The 27,003-nt window shown below is 39.5% G+C and overlaps 1 protein-coding gene across 1 annotated transcript in view; it reads left to right on the forward strand.

Moving 5' to 3' along the window:
* The window catches only part of lonp2 (lon peptidase 2, peroxisomal), an 80,432-nt gene extending 63,758 nt beyond the window's left edge, over window positions 1-16,674 (forward strand). Inside the window, exons 12-15 of the mRNA XM_048605642.1 lie at window positions 174-313; window positions 7,997-8,204; window positions 12,327-12,517; window positions 15,894-16,674. Coding sequence (XP_048461599.1) covers window positions 174-313; window positions 7,997-8,204; window positions 12,327-12,517; window positions 15,894-16,115 — 761 coding nt within the window. The 3' untranslated portion in view covers window positions 16,116-16,674. The remainder of the gene's footprint in view (window positions 1-173; window positions 314-7,996; window positions 8,205-12,326; window positions 12,518-15,893) is intronic.
* The last annotated feature ends 10,329 nt before the right edge of the window (window positions 16,675-27,003 follow it).

Consider the following 27,003-nt stretch of genomic DNA (forward strand, 5'->3'; position numbering starts at 1 on the left):
CAATTCTGCCATGTTGTGTCATTCCTTTGTTCTTCTCAAGTGACTTTTGCAACCATTTGCTGCCCCTGTTCTAGGCATGTGTCTACTTCTACGATGTCAAGAAATGCATGTTTACAGCAAGATGTTCGAGGTGATGCTTTTATAGAAGTACTAATTTTCTCCTTTTATTACAGGAAAAGAGGGTGTCCATGAGGCGACCAAGTCAGAATCCATCACTGATACAACTGATCTCGCACTGCCTCCTGAAATGCCAATTGTGATTGATCGGCATGCATTAAAAGATATTCTAGGACCTCCCATCTATGAAATGGAGGTAAGGTTGAATTTATAGTTTTATTATTTCAGTAAGTGGAAAATATGTTTAAAGCAAATAACCAGTAAATTGTGTATTGTAGAAAATCAGTAACAAACTTACATGTGTATGAATTACACTGGTTTACAGTTTTCAGAAATATATTCTTTAACGAACTCTGTGTGTCACATTTGTCGCATATCCCTAATTGTCTTTAAACTGAGTGGCTCGATAGGCCATTTTAGAAGGCAGTTAAGGGTTATCCACATTGATGTGGTTTACAAGTCATAAAAAGGGTCAACCATGTAAAGATGGGAGATTGCTATGAACCAGATGTATTTTTACGATGATTGATGACAATAATGGTGACCATGAAACTGAGACTTAACTTTCAATTCCAGATTTTGTTTATTAAATGAATTTAAATTCCACTGGCTGCCTTGTGGTATTTGAACTCGAGTCTTCAGAGTATTAGCCTGGGCCATGAAGTTACTAGTCCCGTGACATTAAGGAGACATTAGCACCATCTCTCTCGATGCTAACTAAATGAGATCGATACTGCATGTGTGCACTGTCGGTAAAGATTTTTTTCTCGACTCTGATAATCCTCATCTCCATCACAGTATTGCATTCAGACTTACTGCTGCAGCTCATAAGCCATGTGATATAGTATGCACATTTGGACTGCACACTAAGACTTTAAAATACTTTAGCATTGAATCTTTCTGATGCATTTTAACAGAATGATCACTGAGAACAGTCCTGTTATTTGATCCAGGTTACATTTTTGACTTTTGAGAAATTTGGAATTTAGTTAACTATGTTTGTTGACTCTTTTCCCAAAGGACTGAAAACAAAACAATTCAAGATCATCTGCTGTTTTCATTACATATTATTCAACTTAATTTCCACGCCTGGGTCTTAAGGTCCTGTAATCATTTGCCCTTGAGAAGATGGCGATGAGCTGCTTTCTTGAACTTCCGTAGTCCGTTTAGTAAAAGTCAGGGAGGTGGTTAAATTGTCTCTTGTTAAAGATGGTCATTACCTGGCACTTGTCAGCCCAAGCCTGGATATTGTCCAGGTCTTGCAGCATACGGACATGGGCTGCTGCAGTATCTGAGGAGTTGTGAATGGTGCTGAACATTGTGCTATCTTCAGTGAACATCCCCACATCTGACCTTATGAAAGAGAGAAGTTCATTTATGAAGATCAGTGAAGATTGATGATGGTAAGCCTAGGACACTACCTAAAGGAACTCTTGCCGCGAAGTTTTGGCACTAAGTTGACTGACCGTCAACAACCAACACTGTCTTCCTTTGTGCCAGGTATGACTTCAATCAGCAGAGAGTTTTCTTCATGATTCCCACTGATTCCCGTTCTGCTAGTGTCTTTCAATGCCATTCTCGGTGAAAGTACATTCAGGATATATTTCTGTGTTGCTATCACTGATGGTACTTCTTCCAGTTGGTGTTCAACATGCAGGAGAATGAGCTGGGGAGCGGGGTACAGTAGGGGACAGTCAGCTGCATGGTTACTTATCCATGTTTAACTTGATGCCGTGAGACTTCATGAAGACTGCACTCAGTGTTAAGGACTCTGAAGGCAACTGTGTGTGTACCACTGTGCTGCCACCTCTGGTGAGTCTATCCTGCTGGTGGGATCAGAATATCTAAGGATGATAATGGTGGTATCTAGGACATTGTGCATAACTGTGAGACTTTACATTGATAAAAGGGCTGTTCTTAAGGATCTAACTCAAAGATGACTCGTTACACACTAATGGTGTCAGATTCAAGTTTATTTGAGAAGAGGTGATGGTTTTTGTTATTAAACTAGTTCAGGATGATGGCCAAGTCCTATTTCACATAATTAAAAAAAACTTACAGTAAACCTTTTTCCATGTTCCGAATTGTGACGTGTCCTCCTTCCTGACATGAATAATGAAGGGCAGAGCTAACAGCATGATCAGACTTCCCAACCTGCCTTAAAGTGGTCATTTAACAGCTCCTTGAGGGCCTTAATGCGCCACCAGCTGGCTTCATAACTGGGAAACTGGAGTGACCTGCCTGCCAGATTATGAGGGGTAGCCTTTGTTTGACCTAATCCGAGAACATTTGGGAACACAGATGGAGGTATGGGGCAGTTTGTTATGCCTCGTTATTTCTGGTTTTATCAAAACAATTAAAGATTTTAAAATGCACACAGAATTCCCCAATCTATGTGTCCTTTAGGCCCAGGGTGACAAAAAGTATGGACCAGGTTTCTGAACTTACAAAGAACTTCAATTTGTTATAGAGTCTAGCTATAGAAAATTATGAATGTCGAACATATAACTCCTATAGAAATGATAAAGAAATATAAATTTGGGACCCCAAGAAACAGGTTAAAAAAAAAAGTTTTATAAATGGAGGGAGACTGAGAAGGCAGTTCAGTGGTCCTTTTGAACAGTGAACAGTTTGCTGAGATGTTCCTTTTGGCTTGTCAAGATGTGCTGCTCCTTGATTCTCCTTCTCTAGATACTTTGTTTTGCAGTACAAGCCTGGTATTTTTTAGCCATAAGTCCAAAAACTGTAAATAACTTAAAACCTAAGGTCCTTTCAAAAACTGATCCAAACAGGCTTGTAGTCACATGGAGTTGGTTCGGTGGACCTAAAAGCAAATTTTTTTTTTGGCCTGAACTTGGCACGTATGCAGGTCTGTCGGGTGTGTTTGGGCCCTGTCGGGGAAAAAAATGGGTAAGTGTATCCGAAAACCAAAAATATCCTTTAATCAAAAACCATTTGGTCCTGAAATTTTTAAACAAAGTATCCAAATCTGTGGTAGTGGCTGGTTTGTGCTGATGGGGTGGAATTACTAAATGAATCACTTGACACTCAGGTCCCTTCAAGCATCAAAGTGTTTACTGTTTTACACTGGTGGGGAGAGAGCCTGTGGCAATTGAGGGACTTCTCCACTGATCAAGGGAAACATACACCTTTTATACATTTGTTCTTAGCCCACCTTGGCAGTTACAAATCAATCCTATTATTGATTACATACACATCAAATCCCGTTAATCATGGACAGCTTTAGGTCACCCCATGATCAAATTATGTTTGCCTGATCCCCTTATCATTATCATTATCCTTAAGTCTTCACAATACACCTCATTCAACCACATCCCAGATTTAGCTCCCGCACCAGTTATACAGCACTCTTCTGCTAATAGGAAGAGGCCTTTTTTATGGCTTAGACCGAATATCCACAGGAATGCAGTTAATTGTCTCTACACAAGCAACTATATCTGTTCTTCTTCCGCAGGGCCCATTTTATACATTTACAAGACTCTTTCTCTGTTACCTTAATCTAATTACTTGGGTATACTCCTTCTATGAAGATAGCTAATTACTCTAGTTTATAGTTTAATTTCAGAAGCAGACAATGGAAGCTGCTGTTTCAGCTCACAATCTTCATCAGCCATTTTATTTCAACTGAAAACCATTTTCAGCCATTTTATAATGCATCAGCCATGGGCAGCCCTAAGAATACTCATGAAATTTTTGGCTTACTGATTAAGAGCTACAGTTTATAGCAACTGATAAGTAAAAAATAAGGTGGCTTTCTTTAGGCTTAAATTTGTACTTTTTGGAGAGAAAAGAAACAGTTCCTACATCTGCAGTGATCAGATGGCTTCTTCCAAACATTCACAGCCCCCAACCTGTTCAGCCACCTAATAAAAGATCATGTAATAGTTTGCAGGCAGGAGGCCTTTGTCATCAATAACTGGTCATTAGCCCACATACCAATCTGCTACTTGTTGCTAGCCAAATCTTTACTTGTACACAGCCACTAGGTTCTAACCCATCTGTAAGCAGACTTCCACTACTGTTTGAACAAGCGTTTTTGTAAACAGCATTACAGTGAATGTCAGGTTATTTTTAAAAAGCGTAGCAATCTTTCAGCCACCTTGCTTTTTAAACCAGTTCTTTTTCCCATTTCATTCTATGATCAAAAAATACGGAAAAGAAATGGCATTTACAACCCACTAAAGCCAACCTCCTTTCCTTTCCTTCAACTCACCTACATCTTCCCCCAACTCAGCTTTTACTGACAGCCAAATCCTATGATTTATCTTTCCCCGCTACCCCCTTTAAAAAGTCACTAACCATTTTGTTGGTCCCAGTTTTCATTGTTGCTGTTCAGCCAGCAGCCTAGCCTGCCATACAGGTTGCTGCTGCACATAGTAGTTGCCAGCCTCTGATTAACTGGCAGCTTCAGGTGGAATGGGAGATTTGTGCCACCAAATCTATTGGTTGAGAAGCCTGCCAGGTCACCACTTAAGTGCCTGATTTTCATTTGATCCATCAGGCTTTCTTACCAGTGTGGACAGGGGTTTCCCTAAGGATGTCCTCCCCCACACTTTATCAAAAAAGAAGGAAAATCTAGGCCCAAGAGAGAGATTATTCCCTTGCAATAGATTTTACTGCCAGATAAAATTTCTAGAATTTGAGTGTCAAATCAGAGAAAATCTGTTACAGGTTTGGAATTATACTATTCTTAAATATCTAGAGAAGACTTGCAACAATTTTGAAGTTTTGTTTCTTTGTCATTGTTTAGAAGACACAAGTTAAACCATTCATTTAGGAGAATGTGTGCCTGTGTTAGCAATCTGAATATTCATCCAGTGGGAGCAAACATTTGGGACAGTGGGAGGAGCCAAGTGGATGTAGAAAAATACCAGTTGAAGCACTGATGAATTTTTCTTTCAATGTGTAATCCAGGAAATAAAAACGAGCAATGTTAACTGTTTTTATGTTAATTCAAGTACGACTCTTCCTTGTTGAAATCCCATTCACTGTGAATCTTTTATGCTAAAACACACTATGGCCAGATTATTGGCACATCGGTGAACTGGTCCAGCTTGGCAAAAATTGCAGAAGTAGCCTGAAGTCACTGTCGCTGCCAATGAAACCAGCATTTCCTATTTCCATGGCCATGAGAGTGGAGTTTAGGCTTGAGCATCACACTTGCATGATTTCCAGAGGCAGCTGGCCACTTGAATGGTCAGCTGTCTCCAAGTGCCATTTTGACAAACTGGTTGCATCAGATTACACATGTTTGGGGGTAGGGGCAGGTACCTTTGGGGAATTGGTTATATTTAGCTTACATGGACACTTGTGAATATTAGATGAGTTGGCATAGTATGTGATGGGGAAAGGGTGGTGTGTGGAAGTAGGCGTTAATTGGGGGGGGGTCATGTGGGGTCATGGAAGTTGGGTTAAGAGCCATGTAAATATGCAGAGGACCTTAGGTGGCATGGGTTGGCATTAATCGGGCATGGGAGTCTGAAGGTTGAAGACTGGAGGTATGTTTTATATGTAGTTCTTTTATTTTAATTCATGGGCAGAATTAGCTTCCTCAGCTCTTCCTACATTGCCTCACCCAACTTCCAATCCATCCTGCCTCCTCCTGACTAAAAATAGGTAGTCTGGCTGGCAACTTTTAAAGGTCGGGTTCATGGAGCTGGGATTTATCTGCATCTGCACCCAGAACCTGGGAATTAAAAACAGGGCTCATGTTCTGTAATATTTTCTGTTACAGGTTTAAATTTAACCTCCTGAAATTCCAATGAACATTTGTTGATGGATAATGTAATCCATTTTGGTAGATAAGGCAAGCGTCTTGGGTGAACGATTATCTATTTAACTCCCCAATATTGGTGATTAGTTCATACCTGTTCACAGATTGATTCTGTACCTTCGTTTCATGTGATTCCCTAGAATCCTCATCTAGCTGTTTTATTTAAGAAAGACACAAAAACATTGATGCATAGAAAGGCTGTTCAGGCACTTCTATTTAAGAAACCAAATGAGTCAAATGGAAAGCTTGTTTATTAAAAATAAATGATATCTAATAGACTCAGGATGCATTTGGCGCTATCCCATTTTGGCTGGTTGGTTCAAAGAGAACTTTTGTTTCCCTAGCACTCAACCGAAAGTGGTTGCATGCAGGAAGTCTATCTGATCTTACAGATATCCCTTCCATATTAAACCAGTTCCTACTTGATATTCAAAATTTCCATATTATAGTGGGGATCATAAGTAGTGATCTTGGCTGATATTCTTTTTTTCTTGCTTTCTCAAGGGGCACCAGAAAAAATTGTCGTACCCTTTACCATAACCTCAGCAGTATCGATTAGAGAATAGTCATAGAGTCAGTCATACACTACAGAAACAGACCCTTCAGTCCCACCAGTCCATGTCAAACGTAACCCAAACTAAACTAATCCCACTTGCCTGCTCCGAGGCCATATCCCTTGAAACCTTTCCTATTCATGTACCTATCCAAATGCCTTTTAAACACTGTAATTGTAACTACATCCACTACTTCCTCAGGAAGTTCATTCCACACACAAACCACCTCTGTGTAAAAAATTCTCCTCTCACTTTAAGAATGTGCCCCCTAGTCTTGAAATCTCCTATTCTAGGGAAAAGACAACTACCATTAACTCTATCTATATCTCTCATTATTTTATAAACTTCTGTCAGGTTGCCTGTCAACCACCTAAGCTCCAGTGAAAAAACTTCCAGCCTGTCCAGCCTTTCTTTATAACTCAAACCTTCCATCCCGGCAACTTCCTGGTAAATCTCTTCTGAACCCTCGCCAGTTTAATAATATCCTTCCTATAACTGGGTGACCAGAACTGGACACAGTATTCCAGAAGAGGCCTCACCAATGTCCTCTACAACCTCAATATGACTTCCCAGCTCAGGTACTCAAAGGACTGAGCAATGAACACCAGCGTGCCAAACATCTTTTCAACCGCCCTGTCTAAATGTGACGCAAACTTCAAAGAATTATGCACCTGCACCCCTGGGTCCCTCTGTTCTACAACACTACCCAAGGCCCTACCATTAATTGTATAAGCCCTACACCTGTTTGTTTTACCAAAATGCAATACCTCACAGTTATCCAGGTTGAACTGCCATTTTTCAGCCCATTGACCCATTTGATCAAGATCCCTTTGTATTCTTAGGAAACCTTCTCCACTGCCTACTATGCCACCAATTTTGGTATCAGCTGCAAACTTTCTAACCATGCCTTCTATATTCTCATCCACATCATTTTATGTAAATAACAAACAAAAGAGGACCCAGAACCGATCCCTGCGAAATACCGTTGGTGATAGGTCTTCAGTCCAAAAAGCAACCCTCCTCCACCGCGCTTTGTCTCCTGCCGTTAAGTCAATTATGTATCCAATTCGCAAGCTAATCCTGAATCCCATGTGACTTAACTTTAATAAATAATCTACCATGTGAAACCTTGTCAAAGGCTTTACTAAAATCCAAATAAACAATGTCTGCTGCTCTGCTATCGTCAATCTTTTTGGTAACTTCTTTAAAAAAAATCCATAAAGTTTGAGAGACACTATTGTCTTTGCACAAAACTATGCTGACAATCTCTAATCAATTTCTGCCTCTCTAAATGTCCATAAATCCTATCTTTTAAAATCACCTCCAACAATTTACTCATAACCGAAGTCGGACTTACATGTCTATAGTTCCTTCCTGATACCTTCTAGCCTGCATGGCACTATTCCACACAAGGCAGTGTCATTACCAACTGAAGCATCAGAAGGCTACTTAAATAGAGTTTTAAACTGCTTTCTGGAAATAAGAAAATCAATTTATAAAACTTTGAATGTGTTCCTTTTTTGTCATACAGGTATCTCAACGCCTGAGCCAACCTGGTGTGGCAATAGGCTTGGCTTGGACACCATTAGGTGGTGAGATTATGTTTGTGGAAGCAAGCCGAATGGAAGGAGAGGGTCAGTTGACTCTAACAGGACAATTAGGGGATGTTATGAAGGAATCGGCCCACCTTGCAATAAGTTGGCTACGCAGCAATGCAAAGAAATATCACTTAACGAATGGTATGCAAAATGTGTTCTCGTGAGAATAACTACAGTGTAATAATTTCAGCAGTGTCTGTTGACGACTAAAGCCTTAACCCATGAAGCATTCTTTTTATAATTCAAGACAGAATAATTTTTCCCTAAATAAAGAGCACAAGTACTAGCTTGAAGAGCAAATCAGAGAGTGGGAATTCTGTGGTGAGTAACTCACCTCCCGACCTGCCAAAGTCTGTCCACCATCCACAAGGCACAAGTCAGAAGTGCAATGGAATATGCTCCACTTACTGGATGAGTGCAGCTCCAACAACACTCAAGGAGCACAGTGCCACCCATGACAAATCAAACTGCTTGACTGGCACCCTATCCACCATCTTCAGCATCCATTCTGTCTACTTTTGGCAGTGAGTGGCAGTGGTTGTGTACCATCTATATGACTCTCAAAGCAACCTTTGACAACATCTACCAAGCCTGTGACCTCCACATTCTGGAAGGAAAAAGGCAGATGATGCATGAAAACACACCACTTGCAAGTTCCCTCAAAGCCAAATAGCGTCCTGACTTGGAGTTATATTGCTGTTCATTCACTGTCTCTGAAACAATATTCTGGATCTTTCTCATGAACAGCTCTGTGCGTGTACATACGCCAGATTGACTACCGTGGTTGGAGGTGGCTCACCAGCACCTTCTCGAGGGCAGTTCAGGGTGGACAACAATAGTCACAACCAGTGAAAAGATATAAGCAAACACAGATTTAAGATTCTTCAAAGTTTACCAGCAATATTTAGCATTTAGAGACCTATTAGTATACTATTTTGGCATAAAAAGAAGTGCCTCCATTGCCAAATTGACCCGATCTAGCCTGGATGAAACAGTGTTCTTTATGGTTGTCAGAAATGTTATTCAGTTTTATTATTGTTGAAAAAAGAAGATACCTAGATCTTGTACATTTTTCTAGTGAGCAGATTTCTCCAATTTATAATTACAGTGTTGTATGTAACTGTATATGCTGAAAGTATTTAGAACATAAGAACTAGGAGCAGGAGTAGGCCATCTGGCCCCTTAAGCCTGCCCCGCCATTTAATAAGATCATGGCTGATCTTTTTGAGACTCAGCTCCACTTACCCGCCCACTCACCATAACCCTTAATTCCTTTATTGTTCAAAAATTTATCTAGCCTTGCCTTAAAAACGTTCAGCGAGGTAGCTTCAACCGCTTCACTGGGCAGGGAATTCCACAGATTCACAACCCTTTGGGTGAAGAAGTTCTTCCTGACCTCAGTCCTACATCTGCTTCCCTTTATTTTGAGGCAATGCCCTCTAGTCCGAGTTTCACTTGCTAGCGGAAACAACCTCCCTGCCTCCACCTTATCTATTCCCTTCATAATCTTATATGTTTCTATAAGATCTCCCCTCATTCTTCTGAATTCCAATGAGTATAATCCCAGTCTACTCAGTCTCTCCTCATAATCCAACCCTCTCAACTCTGGAATCAACCGAGTGAATCTCCTCTGCACCCCCTCCAGTGCTAGTATATCCCTTCTGAAGTAAGGAGACCAAAACTGCACACAGTACTCCAGGTGTGGCCTCACCAGGACCCTATACAGCTGCAGCATAGCCTCCCTGTTTTTAAACTCCATCCCTCTAGCCATGGTAGACAAAATTCCATTTGCCTTTTTAATTACCTGCTGCACCTGCAATCCTACTTTTAGCGATTCATGTAAAAGGACACCCAAGTCTCTCTGCAGAGCAGCGTGCTGCAATTTTTCACCATTTAAAACATTGTCCATTTTGCTGTTATTCCTTCCAAAGTGGATGACCTCACACTTATCAACATTTCATTTATAACTGCTTGTCAGGATTACAGAAAGTGGTATTCACCAAGAATCCTTATCTTAAACAAAATTAACTCAAATTCAGGGCACACCACCATTAACTATTGGGGAATACCAGTAAAAATGTATGCCTATTACTGAAGTACACTCAATTCTGCATGCTTTATGACCAGCAAAATTTGCAATGCTTTAACTTCTTGTCCACTATGGTTTTTGCCTGGTATCATTTATTTTTGTTACATTCCATTTGACCATTTGGTCTTTGCATTACAGAATGTGGAGTCAGTTTAATTATTTTAGAAACATTATTTTCTTATCATTTTCTTCATGTCAAGAGAGACCTATTGAATATTACATTTCTAAACAAAAGGTTTGTTTGAAATTAACATTTCAGATGAAAATACTTCTATAACTATTGCTCTGAGAGATTTAGGAGGGCAATTAGCAGATTCTTCTTGTAGCGGAATTGTTTCCTTCAACCTTTACCAATCACAAGATTAATTGAGTAGAGTTTTAACTTTTATGTTCTGCATCAAGCTACAAAGGAAATGAAAGAAACATAGAAAATAGATACAAGAAGTTGCAACACCATTCAGCCCCAGCAGCCTGCTTTGACTTTCACTGAGCATTGTAGATCGTCTATCTCAATGCCATACTGTTATTATCGGGCCAGTGCAGTCCTATCAGAATTTTATGTGTTTCAATGAGATCCTGTTTCTTTCGTCTAAATTCAAGTGACCACAGGCCGAGTGGCACAATTGGCCTGATGAACCTTTGCTGAATGCCCTTTATAGCAAGTACATCTTTTCTAAGCAAAACTACACCTAATACTTCAGATGTGGTTTCGTCAATGTCTTTCACAGCTGCAGCAGACAGTCCTTGTTCCTGTACTCAAATTCTCTTGCAATGAAGGCCAACATACCATTTGCCTTCCTGAATGCTTACTGTACCTGGATGCTTGCTTTCAGATAAGGACACCCATATCTCTTTGTACATCAACAGTTCCCAATTTATCACCATTTAAATAATAGTCCACTATTTTGTTTTTTTTCTTACAAAAGTGGATAACTTCGTACTTGCCCAAGCACTGATCCCTGTGGTACTCTACCAGCCCCTGCCTTCCATTCTGGAAAAGACTCTTTTATTTCTACTCTCTTCCTGTCTGCTCACAATTCTCAATCCATGCCAGTATTTTATCCCCAATCTCATAACCTCTTTTTAATGGGCTTTATCAAAAGTTCTCTGAAAATCCAAATATACCACACCCACTGTTTTCAAACTTACTAGTTTGTCAAACATGATTTCCTTTTCGGAAATCCATGTTGACTTTTTCTAGTCACATTGATATTTTCTAGATTTCCTGTTATTGTATCCTTTATTATGAACTCTAGCATTTTACCTACCACTGATTTTATACTAGCTGCTCTATAATTCCGTTTTTTCTCTCCCTCCTTTTTTTAAATTGTAGGGTTACACTCCAATTTGCCAAGACTAATTCAGAATTTACGGAATTTTGGAAGATGGCAACCAACCAGTTTCTAAGGCCACATCCTTTAGAATGCAGGGATTTAGACTTTCCGCTTTCAGTCCTGTTAATTTTTAAAGCATTTTTTTTACTAATATCAGTTCATTCCATTCTTTCCGTGCATTAGACCCTTTCTTCCCTATCATTTCTATGAAGACAGAACTAAAGTAGTTGTTTAATTGCTATGCTATTTCTTTCTTCTCCAATATCAATTTTCTCATATCAGAATATGGGGCCCATATTTGTCTTGCCTAATCTTTTTCTTTTTACATACAAATAGAAACTTTTACAGTCTTTGTTTTTTTTTTGTTCCTTGCATGTTTACTCGCATATTCTATAATCTCATGGTCCCTCTTGGTTGAATTCTAAACCGAAGGAATTGTATTTATGTACTATTTCTGTGAAATGTTTGTGAAGTTACGATATTATTGTGGCACCCAAGTAATGAACACAGAAGAGCACAAATAACAAGATAATGACCAGATGGTTTGTTTTAGCCATGTCAATTGAGTATTGCCAAATTGTGGGTTCATTTAATTAGTGTTTTACTTGAGAAGTTGATTTTCTCGTAAGATAAAACGGTGCACTGAGATTTGTCGTACTGTTTCCAAGGGCCCCCAATCAGAGGATTATGGAAACAATGGCTATATGATTGTTCTGTATGAAATTAATTTCTAATTTATGTGCAAAAATGTATTATAAAAACTTCTGCCTATGGTTTAATATGGAAATATGGTGTTTTTGGTAATTACAACAATCGATATTTGTCTTTTCCCCCATTTAGCTGCCGGTAGCTTTGATCTGCTTGACAACACAGATATACATCTACATTTTCCAGCTGGAGCTGTTACAAAAGATGGACCATCTGCTGGTGTCACTATAGTAACCTGCCTTGCCTCTTTGTTCAGTGGGCATTTGGTGCGTTCTGATGTAGCAATGACAGGTGAAATAACATTGCGAGGCCTTGTCCTGCCAGTAAGTATTTAAATTTCTGAAGAACATTACCCTTACCTCTCATTCACTTTGTATTATGCACAATATTGAGAAATTTGACCAGTTTTTACTTCATAAACTAAATGACCTTTAAGAAATGCAGACAAATTCATCTTCCTGTTTTCAAATATTAACCATCTCATTAATTAAATTCTTCTTGGCTTCAATTCAATCTCATTATTCACATTGCAGTTTTATTTATCTCCTGAATGTGTATTGTGTTAAGTGCTGGTTATGGAAGTTATTCTTCAATCAAATTACCCCATTTATATCTTTCTTACCAAAGAATATTTTAGAATTGTTTCTAAGTCTTTATTGAAGTATTTACTGGATGTGCACTCTGGCAACATTTTGTCTATTAGTGAAATCTCACACCTGGCAATATTCATCATCATCTAATGTGCCAAACTGCCATGTTGGTGGTGTGGCCCTTATTACATCTTTATCTCACATGCCAAATCCTGGTACCTTCTTGCAATTCAGTATATTCCACCTTTCCCTACTTTCTTACACAACCATACCCCCCCGACCCAGTCTCAGTTGAATATCATCTCCCTAAGCTCCAGTCTAAATTTCTGACTTAAATATCCTCCCTCAGTCACTGCTCATTCGTACTGCTTGGTGATTGCAGTCTCCATTTCAAATTGCATCTTCTTTCCGATGATTTAATCTCACCTGTCATTTTTTTAAATGCTCCCTCCGTATAAGCTCTCCTGCCTGTGTTCACAGCTGTCCTCTCAGCCTTGCCAACTTACAATGCCTCTGTGCTGTTATCACTTTCTTGTATTCCTCAGAGCCCCTACCAACCCCACTTTTCTCTGTGCCTGACCCTGGGATAAACTGTCCCTTAGCTTATGTACAACAGCATCTGTTTAACCTTTGGTTCTTTATTCAAAATACTACTTCTGCAGCTGTGACTCTGCATTTAATACAAAGAACAGAAAGTAAAGAGCTAAGGGAGGCATGATAGGGCAAAATGTCATGGCATCAGCTGTTAGATTGTGTGAAAGGATAGACATCTGTTTGACTTCCTGGTTAGTTGCCACATTTTGATCTGTGGCTTTGGAAAACCACAGACTTTGAACACCAATATTGTTTTTCTAATAGCTCGTGCTTTCTACCTAATAGAAATATAAATTAATTTCTGTGCAGTTCCTCAGTTGCTATGGGAAAGCACATCACTTTTGCTGAAATTTGCCATTGAAGTGCCATCGAATTTGAACATAAAGTCAGCAGCATTGATGTTGTTATTATGCATCCTCACTGCACTAGTTGTGCAGTTGTTGTTTCTCACTCAACAGCCCATTCTTTGTTCACCTTTTTGCCTCATTCTCCACTCCTTTTCCTATTCTCCATTCCCTTTGCCGACTCTTTTTCCAATCCCCTCATTGTCCTGCCCATAGTTCTGTTCTGTCCACTCCATTCACCGCCACACTTGCTGTACTATTCACTAATCTACTGGCAACGCCTTTGCTGCTGCACCTCAATGCCCAACTTGCCACATCCTTCAGGGAGTGGGGCAGCCAGGAGGTTGGCACATGAGGTCCTGAGAACTCTTTGAGTGCCCTTCTGGGTCAGTGACTTGGCAATTCATTTCACGCCACCACATTAAGTAAACTTAAAGTATGAAGCCATGACCCAAGTCCATGACATCACTAGCAGTGAAACCACAAGCACTACACTTGCAAGGACTATAAGTGTGTCCCCTGCAGTTAGGATAGTAGCAAAAGGAGCCTTTAAAAATACAGATAGCAAGATTAGCAAATGTCAATCTAACACTTAACTGTTTATTTTCAATTAATTCATGGAATGTGAACATTATTTAAGGTTTTAGCAAAGATCTGTAGCTCAGGTTGTGGATGAGGTTGCTGACTTGCTCGCTGAGCTGGTTTGTTTTCGTTCAGACATTTCATCACCATGCTAGGTAACATCATCAGTGAGCCCTCCGATGAAGCTTCATGATGTTACCTAGCATGGTGACGAAATGTCTGAACAAAAACAAACCAGCTCAGCGAGCAAGTCAGCAACTGGTGAGCATCATTGACAAGGAATTTATTGCCCATCCTTAATTGCCGTTGAATGTGGTCATTAACTGTCACCTTGAACAGCAAAAGTCTATGCAATCTTGTTAAGGGGAGAGTTCCAGAATTAGGTCCAAGTCAAAATGATGTGTACCTTGGAAAAGAGCAAGTGCATCTGCTCCATACATCTGCTGTTGTTTTTCTCAGTGGTAGAAGTCATGGATTTGGAAGTAGGAGGCTTGTTGTAGGAGGCTTGCAGAGTTGCTGCAGTGCACCTGATTGATGGTAGACACTGCTATCACTCTCTATTGATCGTGGAAGAAGTGAATACTTAAAATGGTGGATCTGGTGCCTATCACCCTGGTTGCTTTGAGCCACTGGTTAAATGCTATTTTTCAATTGCATGGTAGTCATGTTGATATTTTTTACAATGGTGAATAACCACAGATCTCAAATTTATATGGCCCAGGCCAGAATTATCACTGTTTGTCCAGAAGCCAGAATCTTAGCCAGTGTTGAGTATTTATATATGTCTGTATAAGGAGCATGGGACGGTGTCCTTATAAAACATTTTTACGGTGGAGGCTGTTTTGAAGGTATCTGAAGATCATTGTGAGAATGACAAAGTGATCAGTTTCAACGAAACTGAAGGGTTTTGCAAATTTGACACATGACCTAACACTGGGAAAAACAGTGAGGCAAAGCAGTTTGCAAAATCTTCCTTCAGTCTAGTTAAGATCTCTGAAGATTATATTTAATCTCTAAATTGAGGTGGATGTAATTTTGTTTGAGCTGTTTAGTTAAAGGAAAACAGAAAGAGGTTGCATTAACGTTCAGCATTTTCTAATTTAGGGTTTAACTTCTTCAGCCAACAGCTCTGTATCTTTATCACCACTCATTGCTAGGAATGTTTCTCACTGTTTTCATGTGGTTATTCCTGCCTCAGCGACATCATTTTCTGTTGGAATCTCAGATTATCCAGTTTAAGCATCCTCCTTCATGCCACAAATAAACTAATCAGCCTGTAATGGGAATAGTACCTCATCAAACTGCTCTGGTTTCTTATCCTTGAGCACCACTGTTTGTAAGGCTTTACATTATTTATACCTGGTAGGTACAGTCTGAAAAACTTAAACCAGTGGGAAACATTTATTCTAAAACTTTGAAATGTACTATTAAGTCTTCTATTGAGGAAGTGTTATGATCTTAATCTCATCCAATAGATTAAGAATGATATGGGAATTATTTATTAAATACTCAGTTTTTTTTTTGAAGGACCTGGAATCAACTTTTCTTGTACACTATGCTGCTGAATACTTCTAATTCTTTTCTACCAGGTGGGTGGAATAAAGGACAAAGTTCTGGCTGCACACAGAGCTGGACTGAAGAGAGTTATTCTACCAAAACGAAATGAGAAAGACCTGGATGAAATTCCTACCAACATGAGAGAAGACCTTGATTTTATAACTGCATTTTGCTTAGATGATGTACTTAATGCTGCATTTGATGGAGGGTTTCCAGCTGAGTCAAGACCTAGTATTTTAAATAGTAAACTCTAAAATGTTTGCTATTTAAATCTGTATTCTTGTTGGCGTAACTTTAATGCAACAAACACACTTTCTGGAGAAGTTATTGTACTTTGTGATGTTTTAGAGAATGATAGAATGCAGGTTTGCACCCACAGGTTATTGACTGAACTGTGCTATGTTCTCAAAGGAAGGTAAATTCTGAAGGCAAAACACTTGCCTTGTGCAAAGAGGGAAGATTACTTTGGGCTGTAATGCATACCTTCCAGCAGCTAATTTTCAAGCGGATTGACTGAGGCATTTTCAACAAGGGAAGGCATATAGCCTGGTGAAAGAGAATAATATAAAACAAAAATTGTTATAAACCCATTAAATCTATTTTGCTAAAATTCTTTCAAAAAGACTTAACAATATTCCTATTACATTGTGATGCTTATCATACAATGAAAGTTGTACAATCAATTTATTTTGATTTGTGCCTAGCAACAATGATAATGATCTGTTATTTAAAGACTTAGCAAATTAATGAAGTGATGGTCTTTAACTGTCAATGTTGATAGTTGTAATGTTGGAATAAAATATTCTAATCTAAGCTAGTTATAATTTATTTCTCTTCTTCAAGCAAATTCGTACTAAAATATTTACCTTTGTTTTAGGCTGCATATTATTTTCAGTTACATGGGAACTATGGAAAGCCTATCCAGATTTATTTCCAATTATTTCCTTAGGTTGCAGAATTTCAAGCCACGGTGGCTCAGTGGTTAACACTGCTGTCTCACAGCATCAGGGACACAAGCTCAGTTCCAGCTCAGGTGACTGTCTGGAATTTGCACATTCTCCCTATGTCTGCGTGGGTTTCCTCCGGGTGCTCCAGTTTCCTCCCACAGTCCAAAGATTGGCAGGTTGGTTGGTGGATTGGCCATGCTAAATTGCCCCGTAGTGTCTGGGGACGTGCAGGCTAGGTGGATTAGCCAGGGGAAATGCGGGTTATAGGGATAGGGTAGAGGGGTGGTCTGGGTGGGATGCTCTTCGGAGGATCGGTGTGGACCCAATGGGCTAAATGGCCTGCTTCCACGCTGTAGCAATTCTATCATTCATCTTAAAAAAAAAAAAAAAAAAAAGGCTATTATCGCCAAAGCAAAAATCATGGATAAAATAGCAGGTGGCAGGAATTGCCTGGTCATGTTAAATATGCGGATCCACATGCCTCCCTTTTGGTCCTCCCAGTGTGGGTCTGCTCTTGTTGGGAGTGAAAAATCTAGCTCATAACTGGATAAATATAACTGTTGGTCTTCCACAATTCTGAAAACAGTTACTTATAGTAACCTTCTACGTATTGCTGCTGCTGTCTCAGCTATACCAAATACAGTAATAGGGTAGATTTGTTTCAGTGCAAAGCACTGACAAACAGCAAGAATTTCAAACATTAAAAAAACTCTTAAAGAGATATTGTTGTCAGTTTCCTGTTGGATAGTATTTGCAAACTATATTCTTTGAACTTCACGTTAAATTTCATGAATTATCAGAAAGCTGTGAGGAGCTAACAGCAGTTCCCAGTATAGAACATAGAACATTACAGCGCAGTACAGGCCCTTCGGCCCTCAATGTTGCGCCGACCTGTGAAACCAATCTGAAGCCCATCTAACCTACACTATTCCATTATCATCCATATGTTTATCTAATGACCATTTAAATGCCCTTAAAGTTGGCGAGTCTACTACATTTGCAGGCAGGGCATTCCACGCCCTTACTACTCTCTGAGTAAAGAACCTACCTCTGACATCTGTCCTATATCTATCACCCCTCAATTTAAAGCTATGTCCCCTTGTGCTAGCCATCACCATCTGAGGAAAAAGGCTCCCACTGTCCACTCTATCTAATCCTCTGATCATCTTGTATGTCTCTATTAAGTCACCTCTTAACCTTCTCTCTAAGTCCCTCAGCCTTTCCTCATAAGACTTTCCCTCCATACCAGGCAACATCCTGGTAAATCTCATCTGCACCCTTTCCAATGCTTCCACATCCTATAATGCGGTGACCAGAACTGTACGCAATACTCCAAGTGCGGCCGCACCAGAGTTTTGTACAGCTGCAACATGACCTCATGGCTCCGAAACTCAATCCCTCTACCAATAAAACCTAACACACCGTACGCCTTCTTAACAATGCTATCAACCTGGGTGGCAACTTTCAGTGATCTATGCACATGTATGCAGGCCCTGTGAATGAGGTTTCATCCCAAGAGCATGTATTCATCATGTGAAAACTTGGGAAGTATAGACCAGTTTAAAAATTCTCAGAAACTATGCGTTGACTATGTCAAAAAAGTTATATTACGAGATTACAGACTTCCAAAACCATACTACAATGACTGTAAATTTGCACTGACAGATGCACCTCCCTGGTAATCGCCATATAATCCATGTATGCTTGTATTGGCTTAATTCCAATTCTCCACATTTACATTGGGCACTCCTACAAATATCTGCAACTGCCTTAGGAGAAGAAATCAAGATCTGGACCCTTTGCCCTACAATATGGTGCTGAACCACACACAGCCAACTCTGTTTGGGATAACTTGGTTAATAATTTGCTGTAGTCAAAAAAAAATCATGATCACAGCTTTAGCTGAGAAACTATAAGAAAGACTATACAAAAGCAGGGATCTGGAAATGGTGGAAATCTGAACTAATAAAAGAATGCTGGAAATAATTTGTAGATCTGCCAACATTTATGGAGAGACAACCAGTTATTGAGCTGGATTTTCCACACTCAATGCAAGCAAACCCACATTGGAAGTACCAATAAGGAGACATACAGGACTGCAAATTTAAAATGACCAGGCCATTTCTGCGATCTGCTACATTCCTCATCTTGGTAGGTCATGACGCAACACACATCTAAATCAACATTAGATTTGCTACTTAGATGCCGCCTCCAAATATAATTTTCCTTAGAGTCCTATTATAAAGTCGGCTGGTTCCAGCACACCCTATGAACAAGGCAGGTAAATCAATTAGGGATAGCTTGCTATGGAGTCAGGAGCTTTTTAACAAGTTTTAAAGCACTTGCCATCCAATTGGCATAAATAGACATTGCTTGAAAAGTTAGATTTTTTGTGAATGGAGTGATTTATAATAGAACCCAGTCTTTAAAAGTAAGAGACCATTAAATTGACCAGAACTGTTTAAGAATTTAGATATGTTAGAGTACGTTATCCAGTGGGTAAATTCCTATGTATTCAACAGAGTGGAGAATCAAATATTAATGTATTTAGGGGACCATGTGGTTTGATTTTCACATTAATGTGATATCCTGATACCGACTGAGCCTTTAAAACATGTCTGGTAAACACTAAATTCAGAACCAATAACCAAATAATACAGTTTTTTGAAATACATATGAAAGTTAGAAAACTACAACCATTCTAAATCCCCTTTTAAAAAAAAGTTGCCTTATAAGCTCGTAAAATTGTCAAATCAAATGCAATCATTCATACTCTCAATACAAAATGCTGTATTCCACTTACTCCACTATTCACCTAACCTTGCCCAAATAAACAAAATGACATTGAAAAACCACTTTAAAAAGATAAGATTGTAAGAATTTGTAATAATTTTAACTATCAATCAAACAACGCGAGCAGTCTCTTTCACAGCAATGTGAATGCACCTCACACGGCTGAATTCATTGTTGAGTCTTGGTGACTATGTCTGTCAATCTGTTCAGCCTGCTTCATTGATACCATTGCAAGAGGAATATAACTGGTTCAATATCCCTGTGGATGGATGCAGAGCTTTCTATATTGCTGGCTTTGTCATCCGCCTACTTCCGTGGCTGCCTTGGGAGGCTATAGTTAGTATTCCAGTCCTTAATCAACTTTGGAAGACCACAATTCAAGTGAATGGCTGTCTTTGTGAAGTTGGGAATGAGACCCAACTCTCACTTCCCAGACAGAAGAGGAAATTCAGTCCAATGCTCCAGGTTTATGACCTTCAATAGAGCTGAGAAAAGGTTTTGGAGTAGATTTGTAGCTCGGGTTGTGGGTGTTGAGGTTGGTTGGCTCGCCGGGCTGGTTCACCAAACCAAAAAAAATTTCTGAAGAAGGGTCTCGACCCGAGACGTCAGCTTTCCTGCTCCTCTGATGCTGCTTGGCCTGCTGTGTTCATCCAGCTCTACACCTTGTTATCTCAGATTCTCCAGCATCAGCAGTTCCTACTATCTCCATCCAGACATACATGACTTACAAATACAGCTGGATCACTGGAGCATCTTGTGACAAAAGTCAAGAGAATTTCATGGAAATTAGGATTGTGATGGAGAATTCTTTGCTGTGGGTCAAATTAGGTGAAATTTCATCCCCTTGTTGTTATGAACTTCAATAAGATGAGAAATGGTTTTGTGACGTATTGTGGATCCCATCTATTGCCTCTATAATTGAATGACATTTTAATGCTTCCACTTCAGATTCATTGTCAAATAGATGAATTTCCAGGTTTCCAAAAAATTGCATCACTGAATTTGTAATTAAAAGATCTGTTGGAATGGTACATACACAGACCCCCGTTGCAAACTGAAATGAGCCAGTAGCATAAAGATGCTCAATACAGAATTTGGTTGCAAAAACAGAATTTGCTGGAAAAGCTCAGCAGCTCTGGCAGCATCTGTGGAGAAAAATCAGAGTTAATGTTTCAGGTTAAGTGACCCTTCCTCAGAACCTGTTCCGAAACATTAACTCTGATTTCTCTTCACAGATGCTGCCAGAGCTGCTGAGCTTTTCGAGCAATTTCTGTTGCTGTTTCTGATTTAAAGATCCTCCGTTTTTTCAGTTTTTACTCAGAATTTGGTTGCTACTGGCATAACATTTCAAGGGCCACATATGGGGTGGAGGCTGGCATGTGGAAATTGGCACATTTATTCAGGATTTCTTTCTGAAACTAAGTCTGTGGCGGCACTTTTTATTTGTTCTGGGGATGATACTGTATGTCACTGTCAAGCCCAGCCTATACCAAACATTCCCTGAATGCCCCGGGAAGGTGATGGTGACCTGCCTTATTGAACCACTGCAGTGCTCCTGGAGAAAGTAAACCCACAGTGCTTTTTAAATGCTTAGTATCTTTTGGGTCTGTAGAGACATTTGGATTGTAGTGTGCACTCCTTTTCTATCTCCTAAGCTATCACATCTCCTTTCCTCTTTTCTAGTCTTTGCCCCCTTTTTCAGTCTTACATATATTGAAATTCCCATAGGAGAAGACATAGTATTCAACCTTATAATTTAATGTGGGCTGATGCCAGAAGTTCCAACTGACGAGATAATGTTTATAGTTTTAAAGACACCTGACTGTTGCTCAGGGAGTAAAAGAAATTTAAACAAAATCCAAGAAAACCTACAATACGAACAAGGGTTATGCAGACTAAAAGCAAAATATAGCACTTTCTCCAAGGTCTTCTGAATCTAGTAAGGCATTTACCTGGTTATAACTTAGAACAGATGGGGGAAGCACAGGCAGATTTGCAAGTGACACACTACCATCTATTAAATGCCTTACCTAAGCAATTTGACTCCATAATGGCTATTCCACTCACTTACTCATTCCACCCCACAACACGTACACATGCACTTACAAAAGGGCAAATTTCAATGGTCTGGTAGGAATTGTTCTTGACCCAGTTTGTCTTAACACAGTTGGTTCCTTACTGTATTCACAATATTAGGACTAAAAGGACCCTGAGGCTGATTTGGAATGCCTCCTTTTACTAACGAGGAGTAGCCTACTGTGAAGTGGGTGACTGACAGATTAAGGGCACAAATGTTGGAGCCATCCAAATCCCTACCAAACTGGTCAGCTCTTTCACCAGATCTTGTACAAACTACATCTGCCAATGTTTAATCACAAAACCTTGACTATGACTGATATCAGGAGAAGTATGCACGAGGGTGAGGAAATATGATTCATAACCAACTCCACTCAGAACACTTGTGTCATTAACTTAACGGTTTTACTTTGATCTTTCCTGGCATTAAAAATACAGTAAGGTGAAATTTATATCTATAATAGCTGTGATTCATATAAACTCCACCTGGAGGTAGTGCAAAGAATGTGAATGGGCAAAGGGAAAGACAACATAATTTGTAAGTGATAGAAAGCAGCAGCCAGTCTCAATGATGGCATTGCAGAAAGTACGCATTTAGGAGGGTACTTAAGATTTTTAAAATAATTTTTTGAAGAAAACAAGTGCATTACTTTCCAAGTCATCCTCGTTGCCATCAAATGAAACAGAGGCTAGCTCCTGGAGCTGCCTTCCTCAGCCTCACACTCCTCGCAAAGGAGGCTAGCTCCCAGTGCCGGCCTTCCCCATCCTCCAACCACACTTCTCCAATCTTACACCCCTTTCCCAATGCTGGCCTTTGTCTGTGTTTCAGCTAAGCTGCACTTCCCAGCCACGGCCTCTGCTTTGTCCCTTGCCCCCTGTTGATGGTGCATGTGCTGATGCTGACATTACTACGCATGGAATATGGTGACATCACAACACATGTGAGGACCCTTTCTGTGGCCTGCTGACACCCTGGGCCACATCTGCACAAGTGCAGGGGTCATTTTGGCATTACAGATAATCGCTGTGGATTCTCTGGGTAGATCTGATCACATGTAGCCAATATTCTTAAGTCTTCATTCCCTTCCCTTAGCTGTAAAGTAAGAGAAGGAAGTAGAAACTGATTAACAATCTAACCGATCACAAGGATGCTTCTTCCATATCAATTGGGTCACTGAGTCAAAATCCTGGAATTTCCTCCCTAATGGCCTTGTGGGCTCAACTAGACAAAGTGGACTGCAGTGGTTCAAGAAGGCAGCTCATCACCACCTTCTCAAGGAAAACAACAGATGGACAATGAATGCTGGCCCAGCAGTGACACCCACATCCAATTAGCGAATAAGAAAAAATTCTACACCAGCTGATAGGCTGGTAACGCGAAGAAGAATTCTAAACATAATTGATCAGCAGGGTCATCCACAAGTAGAAATTATGCCAAAATTCAGAGCCAGAGCTTTATCTAAGTTCTACTAACTGTACGGGGCAGGATTCAAATCCCGTACTTTCAGATTTGGACAGGTATATATTGAGTCAAAGTCTAAATTAGCAATTGTCAGCCAGTTTCATTAGAATCATAACACTTGATGGGCAAGATTATTCACAGAATAATTACATAATTGCTGTTGTTTGTGGAATATTGCTGAAGACCATTGTTGCAGCATCTGAATTGTTTTTAAATAATGACACCATTCTTACCTTTACAGTTATAGGAGTATATTCTCTCAGTATTACTTTTATATTTATTAATTTTACCCATGATGCTTTTAGAAGAAATATTTTAGGATAAGTATTTTGGCAAGCTAGCTTGTAGTCATAGAGTTTTAAAGCTGTAATGTAGAAATTAATATATAAATTAGTAATGTTTAAGCACAGCACAATTTGTGAGAGAAACCTAAGAGAAGATTAAGTTGATGCAACAACAGTTTAGTGTAAGATAACAGACAATGAGTGAACTACTGGTGGAGTTCTGTGAATTTCCAGCACAAGTGCAGTTAGTTCTTTTTAAGATAAACAGTTTGTCAGCTCCTGTTAATGCCACCAATTCTTTGCCAAACCACCAGTGCTTTGGACTGCCTGCAATGCCAATGCATCTTTCCTTAGATAAGGGAATCAAAATTGTTCACAGTAAGGGTCTGTTTCTGTGCTGTATGATTCTATGACTCTAAGACTATTCCAGCTGTGTTCTGACTAGTGCCTAGTACAGTTTTAACAAAACCACCCAACTCTTATACTCTGTTTCCTTTGAAGTAAAGGCCAATATTCCATTAGCCTTCCCTATTACCCACTGGCCTCGTATGTTAGCTTTTTGTGATTTATGTACAAGGACTCCCAAATCCTTCTGTGCTGTAACTTACTGCAGTCTTTCTATTCATATCATATTCAAGTCTATTCTTTCTGCCAAAGTGCAAAACCTCACATTTTCCTACATTAATTCAATCTACCAAATGTCTGCCCAATTGCAGCCTTCTGCAAAAGCTGTCATCCTCACAATTTACCTTCCTGCCTAGTCTTGCATCATCTGCAAACATGACCATAATACATTCACTTTCCTCATTCAAGACTTTAGTATATATTATAAATAATAGTGGCCTTACAGTTCAAGATGTAGAATCAGTTCAGGTAGAATTAAGAAACAGCAAGAGGCAGAAAATATTAGTGGTAGTTGTTTATCACTGCAGATTGATATCCTATAATGTAAATCATTTTTAAAAAAATGAGGAAATTGAAAGGGTACTGGAGTAATCATGGGCAACTTCAATATAAAAATAGACTCGGTAAACCTAATTAGTACCAAAGTTGTTGTGGATAAATTCTTTGAATATGAGAGATGCTTTTCTACAGCTTTTTGTTGGAGGAAATTGGGCAATGGACTACATTGTGCACTCAAAAGCAGCTAATTAATAATATTGCCATGAAGGAGCCTTTAGGAAACAATGACCACAATATGATGGCAATTTACATTTACTTTGAAAGTAATTAGAACTCATGTCTTATTCAAAACAAAGGAAACTATGGTGCTGAGAGACAAGATGTCTATAATGGATTCAGAAATGCCATTAAAAGCAATGATAGCAGACAGGCAATGGCTACCATTTACAAACTAACAGTTTGTAATAAAAATACATTATAATGTAGAAAGACCCAAAGAAGTGCTCTAATTGTGGAACAAAAGAAAGAGGATTGCATTGGATTAAAAAAGAGTGCCCATAAAGTTGTGAAAAATAGCCAGCCCAAATATTAAGACTTTAGAATTCTCTAAAAGAAAGACCAAACAAAAAAATGAGAAGATAGAATTAGTAAACTAATGAGAAACATACAGAATCACTGTAAAAGCTTCTATAGGTATGTAAAGGAAAATAATTTCAAAAAAACAACCATGTCCATCATAAGCAGAGTCCTGAAAATTTATATATTTTTTGTTCATTCATGGGACCCAAGCTTTGCTGGCTACTGCAATATTTTTATCACCCATTCATAACTGTCCAGAGGGTAGTTAAGAGTTAACCACATTGCTGTGGCCAGAACAAGCAAGAAAGAGAAACCAAAACAGAAATTGGTGGAAAATCGCAGCAGATCTGGCAGCATATGTGGAGAGAAATTGGAGTTAAAGTTTTGGGTCTATTGACCCTTCCTCAGAACATTTCAGAGACTTTAAAACTAGTTAACTCTGCTTTCGCTCCACACATGTTGTCAGACCCACTGAGCAATTTTTATTTTTGTTTCTGATTTCCAGCGTCTGCAGTTCTTTGCTGTTCTTTTGTCAAGTAGGAATGAGATTTCCTTATCTAAAAAAAGGACATTAATGAACCATTTGGGATTTTATGACAATCAACCATGGGTACACGGTTGTGAGCTTTTTAGTCGAGATGTTTTTCTAAATTTGAAATCAAATTTCACTGTGACATCATGGGATTTGACCCCATGAGCTCAGATTAGCTGGAGTTCATGATTGCCAGTCTAGTGAAATTACTACTACATTATTGCCTTCTCCTTAATAAAGAACAAGGAAATAGCACAGAAACTAAAATATTTTGTGTCAGCCTTCATAGAGAAAGATTCTAAAAAGTAAACAATAAAATGGAGTTTAAAGTGGATAAACAACTTGGCCTGATAATGAACAAAGTGTTGAGGCACAATGGTCACCACCTTTCAATAGTAGAGACTGTGGAACGTGCTCGTAGATTGGAAGGTGGCAAAATATAACCCTGTTATTTAAGAAAGGAGAAAGAGTGAAAAGAGGAAACTGCAGATCCACTAGCCTAACTGTAACATCATTCATAGGCAAAATGTTAGAGAATCTATAAGAAAGGCTGCAATAGCAGGTATTTACCTATCTTTCCGGATGTACGCCTCATGCGCTTGCCAGTGATATCAAGTTACACCTGTCCTCAAGTTGGTGAGGTCTGGTGCAGGGGCACTCCTCTCAAAATCTCAGCTGTCTTCTGGAGAGTAGGTCCCGAACTCTCTCCCTTTCTTTGTGGCCTTGAATGGACGTAAGCTTTTTTGTCCTCCTTCCTTCCCAGCCACTGGAATTTGAATCATCAACCATTTTGCACTGTTAATTGATTTATTTCCTGGGCCCATCTTGCAGAATGACCCACAATTAACGCCTGCTATCTCTTGCCCTATTCTACACAATATGACATGATGGATTCACCTCCTGGTGGGATATCCTGGCTCCAAATGTATTAAATTCTGTTGTGGTGTTGCTGTACAATAGCCTTGAAGGGTGAAAAATGACTAATTTTACAGTTTGTTTCCAATGAGTTCACTGTCCTTCAGCAGGGTGATCAGCAGTGTCTAGTAATGAGATTGACTCCTCACTGGGTATCACAATTGCCCCAGTTGATCATTCAGGCTCGGCCAAGTAGAATTGCTCTCTCTCTCTCTCAGACACACACACAGACACACACAAACACACATGCACAGTACATTGATTTGCTGTGTTGCATCTCATTCTAAAGTCTACTCTAGCTTTAGGTGTAACTTGACTACAACTTAACATAGGTTAGGATTGTTTTTGCTGGAGTTTAGTCGAATGGGGGGGTGGGGGAGGGGTCGGATCTCAGAGAGACTTATAAAATTCTAACACGACTTAGACAGGGTAGGTGCAGGGAGGATGTTCCCGATGGTGGGTGTGTCCAGAACCAGGGGTCACAGTCTGAGGATTCAGGGTAGACCATTTAGGATGGAGTTGAGGAGACATTTCTTCATCCAAAGAGTGCTGAATCTGTGGAATTCATTACCACAGGAAGTAGTTGATGCCAAAATATTGAATGTATTCAAGAGGTCACAAGATATAGCATTTGGGGCAAATGGGACCAAA

Source organism: Rhincodon typus, chromosome 15, assembly GCF_021869965.1.
Source record: "Rhincodon typus isolate 14 chromosome 15, sRhiTyp1.1, whole genome shotgun sequence".
Lineage (NCBI taxonomy): Eukaryota > Metazoa > Chordata > Chondrichthyes > Orectolobiformes > Rhincodontidae > Rhincodon > Rhincodon typus.